The sequence below is a fragment of the Schistocerca serialis genome, chromosome 8 (assembly GCF_023864345.2).
Source record: "Schistocerca serialis cubense isolate TAMUIC-IGC-003099 chromosome 8, iqSchSeri2.2, whole genome shotgun sequence".
NCBI lineage: Eukaryota > Metazoa > Arthropoda > Insecta > Orthoptera > Acrididae > Schistocerca > Schistocerca serialis.
Window position 1 is genome coordinate 53,041,159 of NC_064645.1, and position 19,879 is coordinate 53,061,037.

Sequence of the window (19,879 nt, forward strand, 5' to 3'; positions counted from 1 at the left end):
ATGACACTAATTTCATCATATTTGTCATGAATTTGTTAGTGCCAACTTAAAATTTCATGGTTTTAAAGAAATATGTTGGTGATATTGGAATAAAGATGAGTTTAGTATTATAGCAATAGATATGAGAAGAAAATTTAATAATGTTGACTACAAAGAAAAGATTAATAATTTTTTAATCCTAAAATGAAAATGTTAAATAAATGTGTTGTATGTAATAATTAAACATTCACAATGAACATAAATGTTGAAAATAAATGATGAACATAAACACTAAAAATAATTCCTGAACATAAACAATGAATAGAATCATTGAATATAAAATAAAAATTATGACTGTTTTTTATCCTTAGTCAATGTTTTCAAAATTGATCCAGTGTTTGTTAAAAAAGCTAGAAGAAATACAAAAGTAAAAGAACAATTAAAGGAAGAATTTAAGAAATAGAAAAAACAACCAAGAACAAAGTATTAAAAATTTAATGAAGAAAATCAACCCAATATAAATGTAACTGAACAAGACAAACAAGGAGTCATAGGATTGGGTGATAACATTTTGAAAGCTATTGAAGAAAATAGTAAAGTTGCAAAACAAATGTATTCTTATGATTAATATTATTTATAGGAATTTAACAATAATTCAACAATTAAATCATCATAAACAATTAGGTTTTGCACAGGTTTTATAAATGTTTAATTTTTTTATATTATTGATCTCCTACCTTCTAGGTATACTTTTTCAATCTTAATGTAATGTATCGTTACATAACATTTAGATAGTTTTCGTCTTACAGTTTTCCTAAAACTTTCTTTTTTACTTATAGACTTTCATAAATACTATCTTTTGAATAATCACTCATGCCAAGTATGTTTATCATAGATTTCATACCTTTTACATGTATAAATCTTCAGTTTTTTATGTCATAAAGAAATTAATCTGTATCCATATAACACAAATAAATATTATCGTCATATTTCCGTTAAATTACATAGTAACGGAAATCGTAGTTTTATATTATCGAAATAATTGAATACTCATTTGAATGTAAATTGGTCATTACATTCTATTATTTTTTCATGTGGACTGCAATTACATTTCCTGAAAATATGGTAGTATATTCATAATTTAGTTTTAAAACATATTTCGTATATTTTCTTGATCAGTTATTATTTTACTATCTTTTCTATTTCTGATATTTCTGTTGTTTTTCCAAATACCTCATTACTCATAAATATACAGTAAGCTGTTTCAAATTCGTTAGCTGCACCATTTTTTCATGTCTGTGTTAAAATCAAAATTTTTTTCAATCAATCTGATTTTTAAAGTTATAATATTATACGTATTTTTCTAAATCTTAAACCAAGATTTAGTCACTGTTTAAGATATCAATGATGAAATCATGTTTTTTCATGTAACTTAATCTTTTTAGTAATTTATTTCCCCCTTCTGATGCCAATGATAAATCTTTGACTAATTCCCATAGTTTTTTTGGATATTCGAAATCATCTAATGAAATTGAAACCATATTTACCATCATTTAATATTTTAAGTTTTCCAGAACTGAAATATTTTTAATCTATCCATTCAATTCTCTTAAAAGAGATAAACCATATAAAGTATTTGCATCCAAATATTCCACGCAATGTGATTGTTTTCCTGGTTCATAATTTTTCATAAATTAATTATTTAGTTTAGCTATCATGAATTACTTTGAGAAATTCCACCTCGAATTGTTTTTCAAGAAATAAAAACATATCATGATTGTGAAATAAATCTAATTAATTTTTTTTCATCCCTAACATAGAATCCCAAAACATGCCAGGTGTTGTGAAAGACAAAAATGGATCGAGTTTATAAATGTATCTCTACAATTTTCAAAAGTATCTGCTAGTGTTAAAACATCAGATTTAGTACATAGTTTTGTGGCTTTGCCTAAATTTTTAATATTGAACTTTTTCCAACACCTTTTGCAGTTTATTAAGCCTAAACCAGAAAGAACTCTTTATTAGGTAGTTTTGTTTCTTGTAATTTTTCTTCACATTTCATATATTCATAAAGATAAATCGTTAAATAAATTGTTCATGTATAAAATGTTTTGCTGTTTCTTGTAATTGTTCTTTTGTGAGAGTAGAAGATAATTTATCAATACTTGTAAGTAAAAATTTAATCATACCTAAAAATGTTAATGTTAATCCATCTTCAACCTCTTTACTAAAAGAAATATATTGTTGTTCATTATTTTGAATAGGATTAATAACTTGATCACCAATTGCTAATTAATTGACAAACAAATGAACATTGCAATTTGCTAAATTATGAATATAAAACAGAATAAAATTTGGACTTTGATAATTAAGATTTGGATCTTTATGAGCACTTCCTCAATATTTTCCTGTTAAATGGCCATGATGTCTTACATTTTTCTCTGTTTTAGTAATTTACTTTACACAAAGAAAAAATTAATTTGTGAAATTTATTTTCTCTTCATTTGTCATTATTATTGGAATATTTGAAAACATATTTCAGCTATTTCCTGTTTTAACATTTCAACGAATTTTTTCACTGCTTTTTACCAGTATATGTTACATGTTTCTTATAATTATTGCTATAATATTCAGAATAATAGCTGAATGAGATAGGTAATTCTTTCTGATATTAATTAATATAAGCTTTTTGAGAACCTGACTGACTAGTGTTAACATCCTATGAAAGATCTTCGAAATCAGCATAGATTAGAAAAAGGTACATGTAATTTGTAAATTTAATTTTTTTACATTTTGTGGCATATCTATTTTAGTTTTTTATGCGTTTTACACAGTTTTAAAGATTGTTTCATTGTTCTTGCGAAAAAAAATCACAAACATCCATTGCAAGGATAAATTTGATCTCCATTTTTAGGTGATTTTGAACTAATTAATCGAGAGTATTTATCCAACAATAATGAAAATAATTTTCTTCTACAATTGAAGTTTCTTCTAGAATTAAAGTTTTTCTTTTTATTTTTTGTATGCTTATGAGGATATACAATAAATTTTTCATGATAAGTGTGAACATTAATTAAAATATTTGACTTCATTTCTAATTTTGGAGTGTCTGTTAAGTGAACAGGAAAATTAATTTTCCCTTTTACAAATATTTCATGTGATTATAATCCAATATTTCTATATTTACTAAGTCTTGCTCCATCATGATTAATGTCACGTAAAACTGATTTTATTGAATAAAGAAAATTTTTGATATGTATTTTTTATATTAATTACAGCTCCTTTATCTTTAGATTCTTTTGGTAAACCTATATAAGAACAACCAGAAATTGTTTTTTGCTATTATCACTTAAATATAAATTATCTACATGAAATAAATAGCATCTAGATTTTCTTCATTGCATTTCCTCAATTTCTGTTAATAGTTTTCGTGTTGATTTTTCATAATAGAACTTTATTACATGTTTTAAAATGAAATTGTTTTCATTCATCTTGTCTTTTAAATCACAATAAAATTTTATGTTAGCTTTAATCGTTTTATTATTAAAATATTCATAAATTTAGTGATTACTTCTATTTTATTTGATTAAAAATTATTGTGGATCAACAGTATTATCAACATGATTAATTTCAGATGTTATTACCCTAATTTAAAAGCTGGACTTTTCTATTAGTTCATTTAAGTGATTTAAAAAATCGTAAGCATCTAGAAAATTGTAACCTGAAAAATTTTTCAGGAAGTTTTTTGTTTAACTTCTTGATATTTATCAGGTAGAAGTTTTTGAAAATAATTCTCATTATTGATATTATTAATATTAATCTGAGTGGTACTGATATGATCGATCAATTGTTGTTTATTAAGTTTAGAATAATTTTTTAATTACTTCATTTTGCAGGTTTTATGAAGATCTTCTGAGAATTTTTTATTCAATTTGTTGTCATTATTATTTATACTGTCCCAGATTTTTCAATAAGAGGGATTACATGTTGTTTGTGAAGTTCAGAATAATATTTTAAATTTTTTGCTTTACAGATTTCAGGAAGTTCTTTCAAAGCTTTTTGATTGAATTCGTTATCATTAATATTGCCGACCAGTTTTGGAACAGGATCGATTAATTTTTCTATATTAAGTTTTGAATAATTCTTTAAATTTGTTGTTTTACAAATTGATCGAGATTATTTTATATTTTTATATCCTAGTACTCTCTTCTTCATTTCTTTCCTGTTAAAAATCAATACATTCAAAGAGATCTTGTCTAGTTAAATTTGAAGAACCATTTTCTTTACAATAATATTCAAAATATATGTAACTCAATCCATGATTTCTTTAAAATAGTTTTGTATGTATTCAAAATAGCTGATTTTTGGCATACATTTTGTTTTGCTATTATTTATTACGTAAAAAATTTTATTTCTTTAAAAAATTAAAATGTTTGTGGCTGAAATGTAGATGAAAATGTCAGTCATTTGAATAGATAGAAGATGTTTGACAGAACTTATTTGTACAGAAAATATTTATTAAGTTTTTATTTATTACACAAAACGTGAATTTCGTTTTTTGGAATTGATAGTGTCACCTTGTGATTCAAAATGCCTGCAGAAGGTGAAAATGGTGTGCGATAGCATGCTGGTTGTTGCAGGCAGACCACTACACTGCAAGGCAGTCGACAAGTATCCCTACTGGCGAATAGGAGCAGAAATCACATTCCTAGGGATATTGCTGCAAACCTTACAACTGCTACCAGTACACATGTCTGTGCCAAAACCGTTTTGTGGAAATTAAAGCAGGCTGGTTTGTATGCTTGGAAGCCTGTTACATGAATTCCACTTCAGTCATGCCATCATTGAGAAAGAGTTCATTATTGTAGGGAGCTTGTTGGTTGGGCTCAGCAACAATGGTCCAGAGTGATGCACTCCCACGAATCCCACTTCATTGTGGAAAGTGATTCTTGACACCAGTTAGTGCCGATAAAGCTGGGAATACGTTGCAGACCACAGAAGGTTCATGAACATCGTCGGTATGACCTAGGAGCTATGCTGTGGAGCGGTATTATTCACAATGGGTCAACACTGATGTATATCTTTGCGTGAGGTACTGTTGCAGCGCAACGGTACTATAGAGGAAGTATTCTGAATCGTGTCCATCTGTTTATGGAAGACAAGGCCCGCCCAGACAGGACAATGACGTGTTGGACTGTGAAGATATTGAACGTGTGGAATGGCCTGCATATTTCCGGACTTAAACCCTATACGGCATGTCTGGAACGCTCTTGGCAGACGTATTTATCGAGGAACGCTCCCTCTCCAAACCGTGCAAGAACTGAAAATCGCCTGGAAAGAGGACTAGGGCAATACACCCGAAGTACTACTCAAGTAAGAGTAACAACTGTGTAACGTGCATTAGTGCCCAAGGAGAGCATATGCGTTACTCAGAGTCCGATACAAACCTTTGTGTTGGGAGTCTGACCTGTGATATAGATGAACGTTATTTATGTCTGTTATCTTGCTTTACCATGTGGTGAAATCTGTGCCATTTATCGTTATAAGCGTGAAAGTCCACGTTTGTTATGTATGGATTGTGTTTCATGCCATCTGTTATTGCCTGTAGTTCCTCCTGTCCAGTAATATCTCTGTCCCTTATCAGTTATCAAATAGTGTAGGCCCCGGAAAAACATCACATAGCATGTTTGAACCATTCCAGACAATGCTATCTTACTACATCAACCACATCGGCACAAGAAGAACAAATTAGTAATAGGGAAGGATGGGATAATGTTGCTGCAGAATGCGGTACTTACTGGCCCTGATGTTCTGGAGGTAGTGGGCGACTGTGGTGGTGGGCATGCCACAGGAGGCGTGCGCAGCGATCGCGGGCAGCCGGTTCTGAAATGTACCGTGAGTTGTCAGTCATTGTATCCAATGTACACACACTTCATGCACACATAAGAGGGGAAATAGAAGGGAGGATGGGCTGGCGTACGGTGGCGGCAGCGCACCTAGCGGCATAGAGTTTACGAGAGTACCGATAGAAGCCAATGACAAGAAGTGCCGCTAACCCCGTCTCAGCCGCGAGTATTTAGGATCGCCGTTGCGAACTGGAGGGCCAGTTTTAGCCAGTTAGTTTAGCCAGTTAGTTCGAGCCAGTTACACCAGTTAGTTCGTGACTGTACGCCGTGGACTTCCACCGTGTTATTGAGATGGAACTGCAGACAGTTTAGCAGACAGACAGCAAGCACATAGCAACATTAGGGTGAACGTGGCGAACCTCTGCTTCAGCAGCAGTGAGGCTACATGGACTATATAGAAGAGAGCTTGTACCACAGCTCATGGAAACTTAAAGTTAAGTATCTCTTTGTTTAAGAATTAAGAATACAGTTAATATAGGCGTTTAGTTTGTGTTATAGAAACAGGATACCAGCCACCAATCAACATGCTCTGCTTGCTTCCCTTGGTACAAGCTTACAATAGACAACGAAATGCCATAAAAGATGGCGACGAGTATAATTCAGAATATTTTGCTTGTTTCTCTTGTCTTTCAGATTGCAGTGGTTTCTGACTGCAAATTTGTTGTTGAGTTCTTGCATGTATTCCAGGAGGGGAGCAGCAGAACTAATCAAATTTCTCTTCTCAGGGGCTTTGCTTGCTTGCTTTTTTGCTATAACTTATTTGTGAAATCCATGGCTACCACGCGCCTTCCGCTCCCTGCCCCCGCCCCTCAGCCACAGACGACCAATGTTATGGATCTTACACGAGCTTTTGACTTTCAGACCCAACCATTTGCTTCCTTGCTGACAACGGTACAACAATTTCTGGCTGCACAAGCAACGGCGGCCGCATAGCCGACTGACCGACACGACCAACGAGTGCCGCAGCCCAGGATACCTACGTACTGGCAAGTTAATGACACACAAGAGGAATGGCACGAATACCTGACACGGTTCCAAGCTTATTGTGCGGCTCATCGTGTTCAAGATATTGCAAAGCTATAATACTTTCTTTCGATGGCAGGGCCCCCCAGTGTTGAGGCTACTAAAAAAACTTTTCCCAGCTGCGTCTCCCGACGAACTAAGTTATGACGAAGTAATCGCTGCATTAACAAAGTACTAAGACCAGAAAGTTCACGTAGCTACAGCCAGATATCAGCTTTTCCGTCCGCAGAAAAAGCCGGAATTGATGTACTGTCAGTGGTATACAGAATTAAGGGACATGACTAGGAAGTGTAAATTTAAGTGTAGTTGTGGCAACTTTAACTGTGACCTCGTATATCCTGTGGCTGAATATTGCACACCTGTCTGGTACAGGAGTGTGCATACCAGTAAGGTTGACTTTCAGCTGAATGACACAATGAGAATTGTAACGGGCACCGTGAGATCAACCCCCCTACCTTGGCTGTCTGCTCTCAGTAACATCACTCCACCACATTTGAGACGACAATAGGCAGCGGCCCACATATGGGAAAAGATTAATGACGTAAAGCTTTCCCAAGGGCTACCCGCCCAGGAAATACTGCTCAATCCACCCTGCACGGATCTCAAATCAAGAAAACCATTCTGGACAGTTCGAGAACCCGAACCATTCAAGACTGAAGATGTGTGGAAGGAAAAATGGGAAAACGACACCAGCATACTCCGCCGTGGCGTCGAAGACCCTACATGTATATCAGGCTTCCAACTACCTAGAAGAACCTGGTGTGTGCTCAACAGAATCCGATGTGGACATTGAAGAACTAAGTCCTTCACGTACATATTGGGACTCTCAGACTCCCCGATGTGAGACTGTGGAGCAACAGAACAATGTTGAACACATTGTAGAGGAATGTTCCAATAGATGTCTTACTGGAGGCTGGAACGACATAATCAACGCCTCACCAACAGCACTGGATTGGAAAGACTCTCTGGATATCAGTTTGTGATATAATTAGTGACCATAACTCCTGTACATTCCTTTTGTTATGTATAAATATTTCTTTTGTATTGTGTAAATATCGCTGGAAACTGCATGTGTATTTCCATGCGGTAAATAAATCATAATAACTGTGACCTCGCGATTCGAGATGTTATAACATCCAATGTCCCCGATAGCAGCACACGGAAACAGATCCTTAAGTACTCTGATCCTTCATTTTCTCAAACGTTGCAAATCTTAGAGCAATATGACTCGGGTACCATAGTGGCCGATGAGTTTGACCAGGTCCCAATTTGTCGGGTCGAGTCACTCCTAGCTCACGACCGCCCCAAGCAGCGTACACATCCGTGATGACAGCCTCGTAAGGATGTAAACAAGCCGGTGAAATTAGTGAAGTCTTGCCCTAGATGTTTTGCTCGCCATAAAAGACAACATTGCCCATCACGTAACGTAACGTGTTGCATCTGTGGAAAAAAAAGGCCATCTCCAAGTAGTTTGTTTGCAACGACACAAAAACGCCAATTTTGGCCGCTCCCAGAAAAAAAACACGCTAGTGCACATGCAGTGAACGTTGTGTTTTCCAAATCTGCAGTAGGTTCTGACAAAAGTATGATTAAAGTTATACCTCCTTCTCGCCCTAGTGCTGTACAATGACGTTCTAACAAACTATTTGTATCATTACGCATTGCAGGTCGTCGTGTGAACTTTGAGTTAGACACAGGTGCCTCAGTAACTTTGCTAAGCCGTGCCATGTACGAACAGTCCGGCTCACCACGGCTTTCTAAATCTAGCAAGCACCTCACTGCTTACAACGGACAGGAAATTCCAGCGCTTGGACATTTTAGTTTGTCTGCCATTTAGAAATCTCACACTACGACAGTGAATTTTACGATAATGACATCAAGAGACGATGAGAGCATTTTTGGTTTAGATGCCTCTGATTGGTTTGGTCATAGCATCCAAGACAATGTACGTTCGATATCGACTTTTGATCCGAAAGCCAATGCAGCTAGCTTGCTTAAAGAATTTCCTGGACTATTTTCCGAAGGAATGGGGAAAGCTAATAACTTTTTAGCGCATGTTACATTGGAAGACAATGCACAGCCTAAATTTTTTCGGGCCCGCCCCGTTCCAAATGCCTTAAGAGACAAAGTAGCGAGCGAACTGAAAGAATTGCAAGATAATGGTGTAGTTGCTCTCATTCAAGCTAATCAAGTCCACTAGTTTTCTTGCCTAAGCCTTGTGGTCGCATTGGCACTTGTGTTGTATTCAAGTCTACAGTCAATACACAGACAGTAGTTGACACTTGTGCGTTATCTCGGCCTGAGGACCGGCTTGGTGCAGGATGTTACTTTTCTAAGGAAGATTTGCGTAATGCCTACTTGCAAATTACATTGAATGAAGAGTCACAGAAAATGTTTGTTGTAATTACACTCTTAGGACTGTTCAAGTACAGCGTTATCCTAAATAATGGACCAATTTTCAAAACTTCGTATTTATTCAAGTACAAATACAAAAGTAAACAAGCTCTATACCAATAAAAGAGGAAGTTTCAAAGTTTTTTTCCTAATGCTTGATATCAATTTAATAAATTTAATAATATGTAACTACTTTGTTTTTAATGATTATCTAAAAATTAGAAATGTGATAAATGTTATAAATGTTCAATGTGGCCACCGTTGGCTACACTGCAAACATCGACGCGGTAGCCACACTCGTCCAACACATGCGACAGTATATCTGCTGTTACTCAGTGCGCGGCAGCAGTGATCCGGTTCCGCAGGTCGTTCAGAGCGGTTGGTAGAGGCGGGACGTTAAAAGCTTCCTCCTCATAACCCCATAATAAATAGTAACAGGGTGCGAGATCAGGAGATCTCGGTGGCCAGAAGTACAGAGCTAGGTCCTTAAGTCCTCTGCAACCAATGTAGCACTGAGGAAGGGAGTCATTCAAAAAGCGTCGTACATCACGGTGCCAATGTGGCGAAGCGCTATCCTGTTGGAAAACGAAGTCCTGGGAATCTTCCATAACTTGAGGGAACAGCTATTGTTCCAAAACACCCAGGTACCTGATTCCCATTATAGTTCTTTCCACAAAGAAAAATGGTCCATAAACCTTTGTATGGGATATGGCACAGAACACGATGATCTTCAGTGAGTCCCTTTTGTGTCGCAATGGTGAATGTGGATTTTCCAAATCCCATATGCAATCATTGTGTCTGTTGAACTTTCCAGTAAAAATTACACGCTGTAGAAATGAGTCATCCTCCATCTATGCTAGCACATAACCACAAAATGGGAGACACCTCGCTTTGTAATTGGGATTGAGAGCCTGCACAACTTGTAATCGGTAGGGCTTGTACAGCACACGCCGTCTCAGAACTTTCCATAAAGTTGGTTGGGGTATTCCAGGTTCTCAACTGGCTCTATTGGTAGCCTTACTGGGGCTGTGCACAAAAATTTCTTTACTCCATCGGTCATCACCCTCTGACACACACGGTCGGCCTGTGCTGTTTCTTTTGCACACACTCCAAGACTGTTCAAATTGCTTAAATCAACGGATAATGATTTTGCTTGTTGGTGGTTGAAGACCGAACGTGGTATGAAATGCCCGCTGCACTGAAATTTGTGACTCACTTTTCATGAACTCAAGAACTCAGAAAACCTTGTGCACCACAATCTCCACCTCACTCACAAACGTAGAGGACAAGGGGTTATTTTTAGGAAATATGGTGCAAAATTATGATTTTGTGTGTTTCAGTGCGCGATACGCCAGCCTCACGGCAGACGGCAAATGAAGGCTGGCTGGCGCATTACGCAGGTGACACAGTTTTGCAACGTGTGCGGCAGCCATCAACAGCCAGAACGCATCATTAGCAGAATTACACGGACGTGGGCCACGTGTGGTGCGGTTGCGTTAGCCAACTCATTGAGAACATTCTAATAAACATGGCGCCGCGTAACCGGCGGATTCAGCAGCTGTCTGCACTGTTTAAGGGCGTCAGAGGTGGGCGTCGGCATTGGGTTCGACCGATTGGGCGTTCGGTCGCTGTTATGTCGTCGTCATCAGTGACGCTGTCCCCAAGGACTGGCCGGCGGGGGTCGTTGCCCGCTGCTGCACCGGCGACTCCCGGCGTCGTCACGAGCCGCCGCATCTGCAGGAGTCGAGCTGGGCCGAGCCTCATGCTGCTCACCTCCTACCGCCAGCGCAGCCGCTGACCGAGCACAGCATCGTGTTCCCTGGGCTGCGTGCATCAGCACGTCTCCACCACGACACGAGCAGTGGGGCTGAGTTACTGGAAAATGTAATGGAAGAACCAACAATAAAGAGGAAGATTGCTAAAAACAGCCACCTTCTTCTAGCCAGCCACGCCCTACAACCCCGATCACGTCACCTGCTCCAGTCATCCTATTACACAACTGACAGGGAAACGGAATGATGGCCCTACTGCCGCCTGAACTCCATCGGCCGCTGCTGAAACCATCACTGCCCACCCGTCACATCCGTCAAAAACTTTGAAACTTCTTCATTTCATTGGTATAAAGCTTGTTCATTTTGGATTTGTACCTGAATACATAGGAATTTTTGAAAATGGGTCCATCATTTAGAATAACCCTGTACTTGCGTTTGCCCTTCGGCAGTGCTTCCGCCATTTTTGAACGTCACTTGGAACAGCTGACCGCTAATGTGCCGTTTTGTTCCAACTATCGTGACGATATTGCCGTCTCAGGTCGTACGACGCAGGAACACATTGCCAATTTGCGTGCTCTTTTTCGAGTGTTGCCAGAAGCAGGACTGAAATGTCGTCTCGAAAAGTGTGACTTTTTTCAAACTGAACTAAGTACTTAGGCCATGTGATAAACAGTCAGGGTATGCACCCTCACTTGCTAGCAATCCGTGACTACCTGCCTGTTCCTCGTAGTGTGTCTGAACTGCAGTCAGTACTAGGCAACATGGCGTACTACATTCGGTTCTTACCGGATGCCTCTCAGATGCGTATCCATTGCATCGATTGCGTCGCAAAAATGTGTCATTTGTGTGGTCTAAAGATTGGCAAGACAGCACTGCAGAAACTCAAAAATGCTTTGCTTAGTGATAGATGTTTAGTGCATTTCGATCCTGCAAAGCCAGTAGTTTTGCAAGTCGACGCTTCTTTCTACGAAATCGGCGCTGTACTTCCGCACAGAATGGGTGCACAAGACAGACCTATTGCTTTTGCTTCAAAGTTGTTAACTCGAACTCAGTGCAATTATTCTCAAAGTGAAAAAGAAGCTCTCGCTATTGTGTATGGTGTGAAAAAAACTACGTCACTATTCGTATGGTCACAAGTTCTGTTTAGCGATAGATCACAAGTCTTTGCAGTCCTTGCTTCATCCGCCGCAGCCAGGTCTCGCACGCAGTGCTCAAAAATTCCATCAACGCTGGGCTTTGTTGCAGTATTGGTATGAAACTGTGTACAGACCTACGGCACAGCATGGCAATCCAAACGGCCTGGCTCACCTCCCGATTGGTCCAGACTCTGATTTTGATGCATCTTGTTGCATCTTGTTGCCAAATCGATGCGCAGGACTCTGAATTGCCGGAATCTTTTCCCTTTCACTACAGAAAAATTGCGAAGGCCTCGGAAGCAGGCCCAGACCTCAAGATTTTCTTGCATTATATTCCAACTTCTTGGCTTCGTTCATTGAACAGTATCCAGAACTCAGTTGTGCGCCGATATTTTGCACGTTGGCTTAGCCTTTCAGTTTGATTTTAGTTCAAAATGACGATGGACAATTTCGTGTGCTTATTCCCAAAGCGTTGCAAAAGGATGTGTTGCAACTGGTCTACCAAGGACGTTGGAGAATTGTTCGCACTAAACAGTTAATGCACCGGCACTGTACTTGGCAGGCCATGGACGCCCACACTGAACAGATGACGTGAAAGTGCTGCGCATGTGTGGAGGACCAATCCGCTCCGCCAGAGACATTTGCAGATTAGCCTAAGACTCAATCTCCATGGCAACGAGTGCACATTGACTTTGCAAGACCATTTTGGAGCACACGTTGTCTCATCGTGGTAAACTATTTTAGCAATTACCGATTTGTGGTGCCTGTGACCTCTACCACATAGACCATTCAAGCGATGTCGTCAATATTTTGCATCGAAGGTCTGCCAGAGCTACTTGTGTCGGAAAATGGACCACAGTTCATTTCTCGTGAATCTGAACAGTTTTGCGAAAGCAACGGCATTCGTCATCTAACAAGTGCTCCGTTTCACCCGCAGTCCATAGGAGAAGCAAACCTTCGTACACACTTTCACACTTTCAAGCAACAGATGACCAAGCTTGGCACCACCCACACTCAAGAACAGACGCTACGTTTCTTTATCGCCTCCTATCGCTCCCACTCACGAGACGGACCACCACCTGTGGAACTCCTGCACGGCCGCCGCCACCGGACGCTGGAGTGCTCGCTACACCCAGCACAGCATCCGGCGCGGCTAACGGCCCGCAAGTATCGCTTTGTGCCGCACGATTTTTTTTTTTTTCAGGATTTATGGCAACCGTGGGCTCTGGGAAAGAGGCGCGATCCGGAATGCATCGGCTCATATGTGTATTTGATTGCAGGTGCCGATGGTTTGCGGCGCCTCCACCAGAACGAAACTCACGCATGTCATTTGCCCCGTGATTCTGTTGCTTTTCTTCCGACAGATTCATGGCTTCACGGGACCACCTGGCCTTCGCAGCCGCCCGCTGGTGCCACCAGGTTACCCCATGAGGAGCCGATGGACGATGCTCCCTCGGCCGCGCCGTCCGTGCTTGCGGACCCCGTGGACCTGGGCCCAGCACAGCCATCACTATCACCGTCGCCGTCGCTGTCGCCGCCATCACTGGCCCTCGGGCCTGGCAGCAGTTTGCCGGTGGACATTTCTGTTGCCTCACAAGCCAGATGGCGGGAGTCCTCCATGCTCCACATTCACGGCGGCTTTGAATCCCCGCCAGACGTCATGGACGTCGAAGATCCATAGACGAAATCCAGCCTCCTGCCTCCCTCCACGATGTCGTTCGCAGCCTCACTACACGACAACGGAGTGGCGTTCCGGGGGGGGGGGGGGGGGGGAGGAGGAGGAGGAATGTGCTGGCGCCATCACACTGTCCGGCATAGCATGAGGTTACGAGAGTATCGATAGAGGCCAACAACTAGAAGACTCGCTGTAAACGTGCCGCCAACGCCCTCTCCGCCCCGACAATATTTAGGATCGCCGCCGTGGACCGGAGGGCCAGTTTTAGCGAGTTACTTCGAGCCTGTTACGCCAGTTTCTTTGAGTATGTACACCATCGAGTTCCAGCGTGTCATCGAGATGGAGCTGCAGACTTAGCGTCTAGCATAGACGCAGTCAGCACGTAGGAACATTGTAGTGAACGTAGCCGACTTCTAGTTCAACTGCGTTGAGGCTACGTGTACTATATGGAAGAGAGCTTGTATCACAACACATGTCTGGTAGCGCGCGCCGCGGAATTTGAATCCCCGCCAGACGTCATGGACGTCGAAGACCCATAGACGTCTCTGCACCATCGCGCTGTAAACTGTGGCGGCACGCGGCTCCTGGCCTGGTTTTAGTGTGAGGGCGCCACAGTGGAACACGTGGTCCCAGCGGCCAATAGCGGCACCCCCGATAGCGTACTTAAGCGCCAGCCTCTCGCTCAGCCAGCAGTCTAACATCGCGCTGCGTCTCAGGACATATCGTCTCAGACAGCGTCTTGACTTTCGTGTTTTTATCCCAGTGGACGTGGTTGTCTTGTTTTGGTTCGTACTCTGTTGTCTGTTCTTGTTGTGTCGTAAGGTCCTCCGTTGGTCGTGTCCATCCTCTCCCGTTGTGTTGTTGTTCCGGTCGCCGTTACAACAACATGGAAACTTAAAATTACGTAGCACTTATTAATTGCGTGTAGTTCGTATTATAGAACGAGGGTACCGGCCATCAACCAAGATGCTCTCCCTGCTTCCCATGGTACAGCTCTACAGAGACAACGAGACGACATAAAGGCGGCTAACGAAAAGACAACAAAGGAGAAGAGATACTGCCACGCAAGGGACGAGCGAAGGTTCCAGTGGCGGCACGAGCATACAGAGGAAAATGTAAGCGGCTTTATTTCACAGGCATAGCCATGTGAAACGTGCAGTTTGGCCGTAAACAGTAGTTTCACTGTTAAGAAGACGTTCACGGATGTTTAGAGTAATTGCAGACAAGATTGCTTATTACTAATAATACACTTCATCATTCTACATAATATTATGGATATTTCAGTATTACCACATACAAAATACATTTATAAAATGTTTCACCATACGTTTCTTCATTAGCAACAGCCTAGTGCGTTTCATTTCCACTGGCAATATCAGTAGATCAGCTGTCATGTCTACATCTTTGGAGATTATAGGCGCTTAATGGCGAGATTATCAGCGTCCTTACACTGCTTAAAAAAAAATCTCTAAAACTGCTGCACACTTACGCACTCGAATTGAACACACAATCACTCTATCTCATGCTCTAAAACAATGGAGAAAGACTAAAAGTAGGTATGCATGAGATTAAAACACAAGTAAAACGGCAAAGGAGCTGAAAGAAAGGCACAGGGAAATGCCAATGGCTGACCACTTACAAAAAAATAATTGTGATGCTCATGTAAAATGTCGGAAAATATAACGTTAGAAACAGGAGCGGGAGTTCAGTCTCTTCTGTACTGCACTAAATCTAAAATTACTGTGAGCCCCTGCAACCCGCAGAGTGGCGGTCAATTAAGAGCCCTGATTTGTGGGGGCCCCACACCATGGGACTCCAGCACACATTGCGCAAGGATCCCAAACGGCCTCCTTATCCGTGGACGTTTCGTAAACATGCGCTCCATAGCTTGATGAGCAGTGGTTTGGTAGGCTGGGGAAGCGAGCAGCTGACACGCCTGGGACACCATGAGAAGCTGCCACCGAAAGGTGGGTCGTGGTTCCACAGTCTCAGACCAGAGGCTGGATATGGCGCCGGTCCTGTAAGCGCCCGTGGACAACCTGATCCCCTTATGGCGTACAGCGTCAATAATTGTCGAGTGTGAAAGTCTCGCTGACCCAGCACTGTGCACACATAGTCCAGCCGTGATCGAACAAAAGCCCTATAAAACTGGAGCAGACTTACCCTGTCTGTTTCCCAAGACTGATGGCTAAGACATTTCAAAAAGTTCAGTGCTTTTCGGGCCCTGGTCTTCAGATCTTTCACGTGCGTTAAACACAACAGCTTGGAGTCAAAAATTAGACCAAAAAATCGGACACAGTGTTTGAATGGTTGAATAGTGTTCCATATACTGAATTCAGGAAAATTAAAAATATTACGAGAACGATTAAATTGAACACACAGACACTTCTCTGCAGAAAACGTAAAACCAGTCCTTGCATCCCACTTCTCCAGCCTCTTCAGTGTCAGTTGTAACTGACGAGTTGCTGTTGCGATACTGCAGTAAGAACAGAAAACTGCAAAGTCGATCACAAATAAGGAGCATTGCACACGACTACTTACCGTACATGTGATACCGTTTATGACTATGGCAAAGAGAGTAACACTTGAGGAACTTCATTCATCTGCACGACACTATTCGACAGCATGTCACCAAGTCCATCCCGAAAAAAGCGCTTTAAAAGGACCGAATAAAGATGGGGAGATAGACACGGAAGCCCCATTGGTGGAACTGCCCAAGCAAAAGATGTCTGAAGCAGTATCAGACACCTTACTGATATAAAAAATTATACCTATGCAATGCTGTTTATGTAGGAAAGCCTATTGAATAGCCACCTCTGGCAAGGTCATGTCGTCAACAGTTGATGGAAATCTGAATCCACACTGAGAGCGATTAGGAGCTGCTCGGTGTGCATCATTCAGACGACGGTTAACCATTCTCTCCAAGGTCTTTGCTAGATATCTCGTTAAAGCTGCCGAGACCCGCTTGATCCTTTCCAGTTTGAGAAGAGGAATAATAATAGTCTCTCTCCATGAGTTGTAAAAGTTGCCTGTCTGCCATGTGGAATTAAAACACTTTAGGTGGATTACCTTGGACACCGGTTTCATTTTCTACAGCATATTGTATCGGATTTGACTGTGACTAAGCGCAGTATCACGGGCCACAGATAGTGCCAAATCCAGCTCCTGCACGGAGAATGGGCAGTTATAGGACACCGAATTATTAGACTGGAAGTACAACTCACCCCTCTCTGTGGTGGCACGGTAATGACGGAATGCTGAGTCCTCTGTGACAGTGGCAGTAGTCAGAGCAAAATGCTGTGCCACTGTATGCAATACCTCCAGGAGTTGTCTGAAGACAACTCTGATTCAACAACGGTGCTATGGGGAAGTGACTGACTTTACTGGAAAGTATCCTGATGGCTGCCCATACTGTAGCTGAACAAGTGGAACGGTTGACAGAGTAGAAGAACACTTGCCTTGTTCTCCTTGATGATGCGTGGAGCCTTTTCCCTCGCTAATCGAAAGACTCAAGGTTTTCTGCCATTGGGTGGCTCTTAAACTGTAGCAGAGCTGCAGACCTGACCTGAATGACTGAATGGCATTCATCAGTCGCTCAAGGCACAGTCGGCCTCTCTGGGTGATGAGAGGCATTTGGGATGGAGAGGTGAACAACATTTTGGATTACTCGTGTGATGTGGTACACCCACTCCTGGATGCTGTCATAGCACTCAAACACAGCCAGCTGATCATTCATCCTGGCTGGCGCCATTCAGGGAGGGCTCGATCCAGTAGGTGAATGCGGACTGGGAAGTGGTCACTGGAATGAAAGCTGTCAGTGACTTCCCACTGAACAGGGTCCGCAAGGGCTGGAGAGCAGAAAGAGAGGTCAGTGGCTGAGAATGACTCAGCAGCAGCACAAATGAGTGGGAGTACCTGTGTTGAGGACACACAGCTCATGAGACGTCACGAGGCTCTCCAAAACCCGACCCCAGGGACAAGGAAAGGTCGAACCCCCACAATATATGATGTGCACTGAAATTTCCCAGTCAGAGATGTCGGGGAAATTGTTCTATAGGGCCCGGTGTAGATCACTGCACTGTGCAGAGGTAAATACAGCGAGTAAGCAGTGATCCTCTGACAGACATAACTTGAACTGCAACGGCTTGCGGGTCAGTAGCTGTGTTGAGAGTGGAGCTGTTGATGAGATATCGATGAACAGATAGTTTATGCAAGAAAATGTCAGCGGTATTTTTTCAATTTTCGATAAATATTTGAAGTTGTACTTTTGAAATTGTAATAGAATATAATTTTCACTGTGTGAAGGAGGCTTACTACTTTCTGATCCTACATCACGTCCAGTCTTCGTCTTTGACTATGTGAAGCAAATAAAGATGGCACAAAGAAAAAGTGTAATTGCACTGGAGGGCGCAGCGTGATCGGCATAACAAGATATCCGATGTGAAGAAATAGCACTCAAGTCGCGTTAAAAACAATATTTAACGCAACTAATGTGCCATTTCTGCACATCGGCATTCTTCAGAAACAGTTGCTGAAACTGATGAATAAAAATGTAAATCATAAAATTGGCCTTTGTGGTTGGCGCAGACCTTTGAGGGGAAATGCTGACGTAATCGGCGCCAGGTGCTACCAACAGGAACTGTAACGTTTAACTTCACCACGCAGTATCGACAGTACAACTGCTAGGTCGCTGGCAATGGAGGAAATGGAAAAAAAACTGAGAAGTCGACATGAAATGTTAAAAAAAAATCCGGTATGTGACGAAACTGAACGACGGATCCTTCGAACACCTGTTACTGTGCCACTTACTTGCAGTTACCATTGTTCGCAAAGTGGTTGTGGCCAAGCGTGACCATGCGTCGTTTTACTTTCACTTCTTACTCTAAGGGGGATAAGCAGGCTGCTAGCTTCTGGATGCACAGAATATCTAATAATAAATCAGTACTTAAGTATATAGTTCTAAAACTGGCAGTGTATTTACAACGCGCAGCCGGTTTTTTTGCCTGGAACGTCGATACTTTTGCCATCCATATATCGATAACTTTCTTCGATACATCTAGAAGAGAAAGTGAACATTTTTTTAAATATTGATGTATCAGATTCACGATATTTTTAGAAATATCAAGAGGATTATTTGAAATTGAGACTAGAGAAGTGGTGCGGATTATTGACAAACGAAGCAAGTTCTTCCTTGGTCCTTAACACAGTCAGGTAAGCCTTGTGACAGGGTCATTAGACGTTAACGCATTTCCTACGAACACAAGTTCAGAGGGCTTTCGTATCCCCGCAGTTTCAGTTCCTCCACATGCGTTCTGAATCCATTAATGTTCCACTTCGGTGTAGAAGCCATTTTAACGGTGAGGCTTTACTCTCTCTTTCCTCTTCTCGTTCCACCGTGGTGCCGTGGCGGTAACAGAGAGGGGGGAAGTGGGGAGGGGGGGGGGGGTTCGCTCGATGGACTCGCTGGTTCCCTCAGGTAATCGTCGACATCGATATTGGCGATGGTTTGATAATTGTCTGACCCGTCAGACAGCAACAGGGTCGCATGGTCTGATGGCTCTGGAGAGGAGAGGTTTGGCCATTTGGCCTTTGTCCCCAGCTTGGAAACTTGGGATGGTGGCAAGGCAGATGTAACAAAAACAACGGCTGGATCTCTTCTGATGTATGCCGTGGGAGTTTGAGATCTATGTTGACACTGTGTTCAGCAACTTTAAATACTTCGGCGACAGGATGACTGAGCTGCGGGACCAGCGACGCATTTACAGTTGCAAGTAGACGTACTCTACCCGATCGTCAGAGTCTGGGTGCTAACACGCATTTTCTGGGCAGGCTGCTTCAACACCGAGGCAAAAGACTTGACGAAACATGGTGGCTGAGTGGTCTTAAATTTCTTCTATGCGTCAGAGTATGAGACACGTTGGGTGACAGGACAGCCCCTCCTCCAAACCAGATAGGCCTGGGGCAGTTAACGCAACTGGGTGGGGTAGTGCGTTG

The 19,879-nt window shown here is 41.7% G+C and overlaps 1 protein-coding gene across 1 annotated transcript in view; it reads right to left on the reverse strand.

Moving 5' to 3' along the window:
* LOC126416390 (lipase 3-like) overlaps positions 1 to 19,879 on the reverse strand; it is a 229,200-nt gene that overhangs the window by 31,002 nt on the left and 178,319 nt on the right. Inside the window, exon 8 of the mRNA XM_050084079.1 lies at positions 5,778 to 5,862. Within this exon, the coding sequence (XP_049940036.1) occupies positions 5,778 to 5,862 (85 nt within the window). The remainder of the gene's footprint in view (positions 1 to 5,777; positions 5,863 to 19,879) is intronic.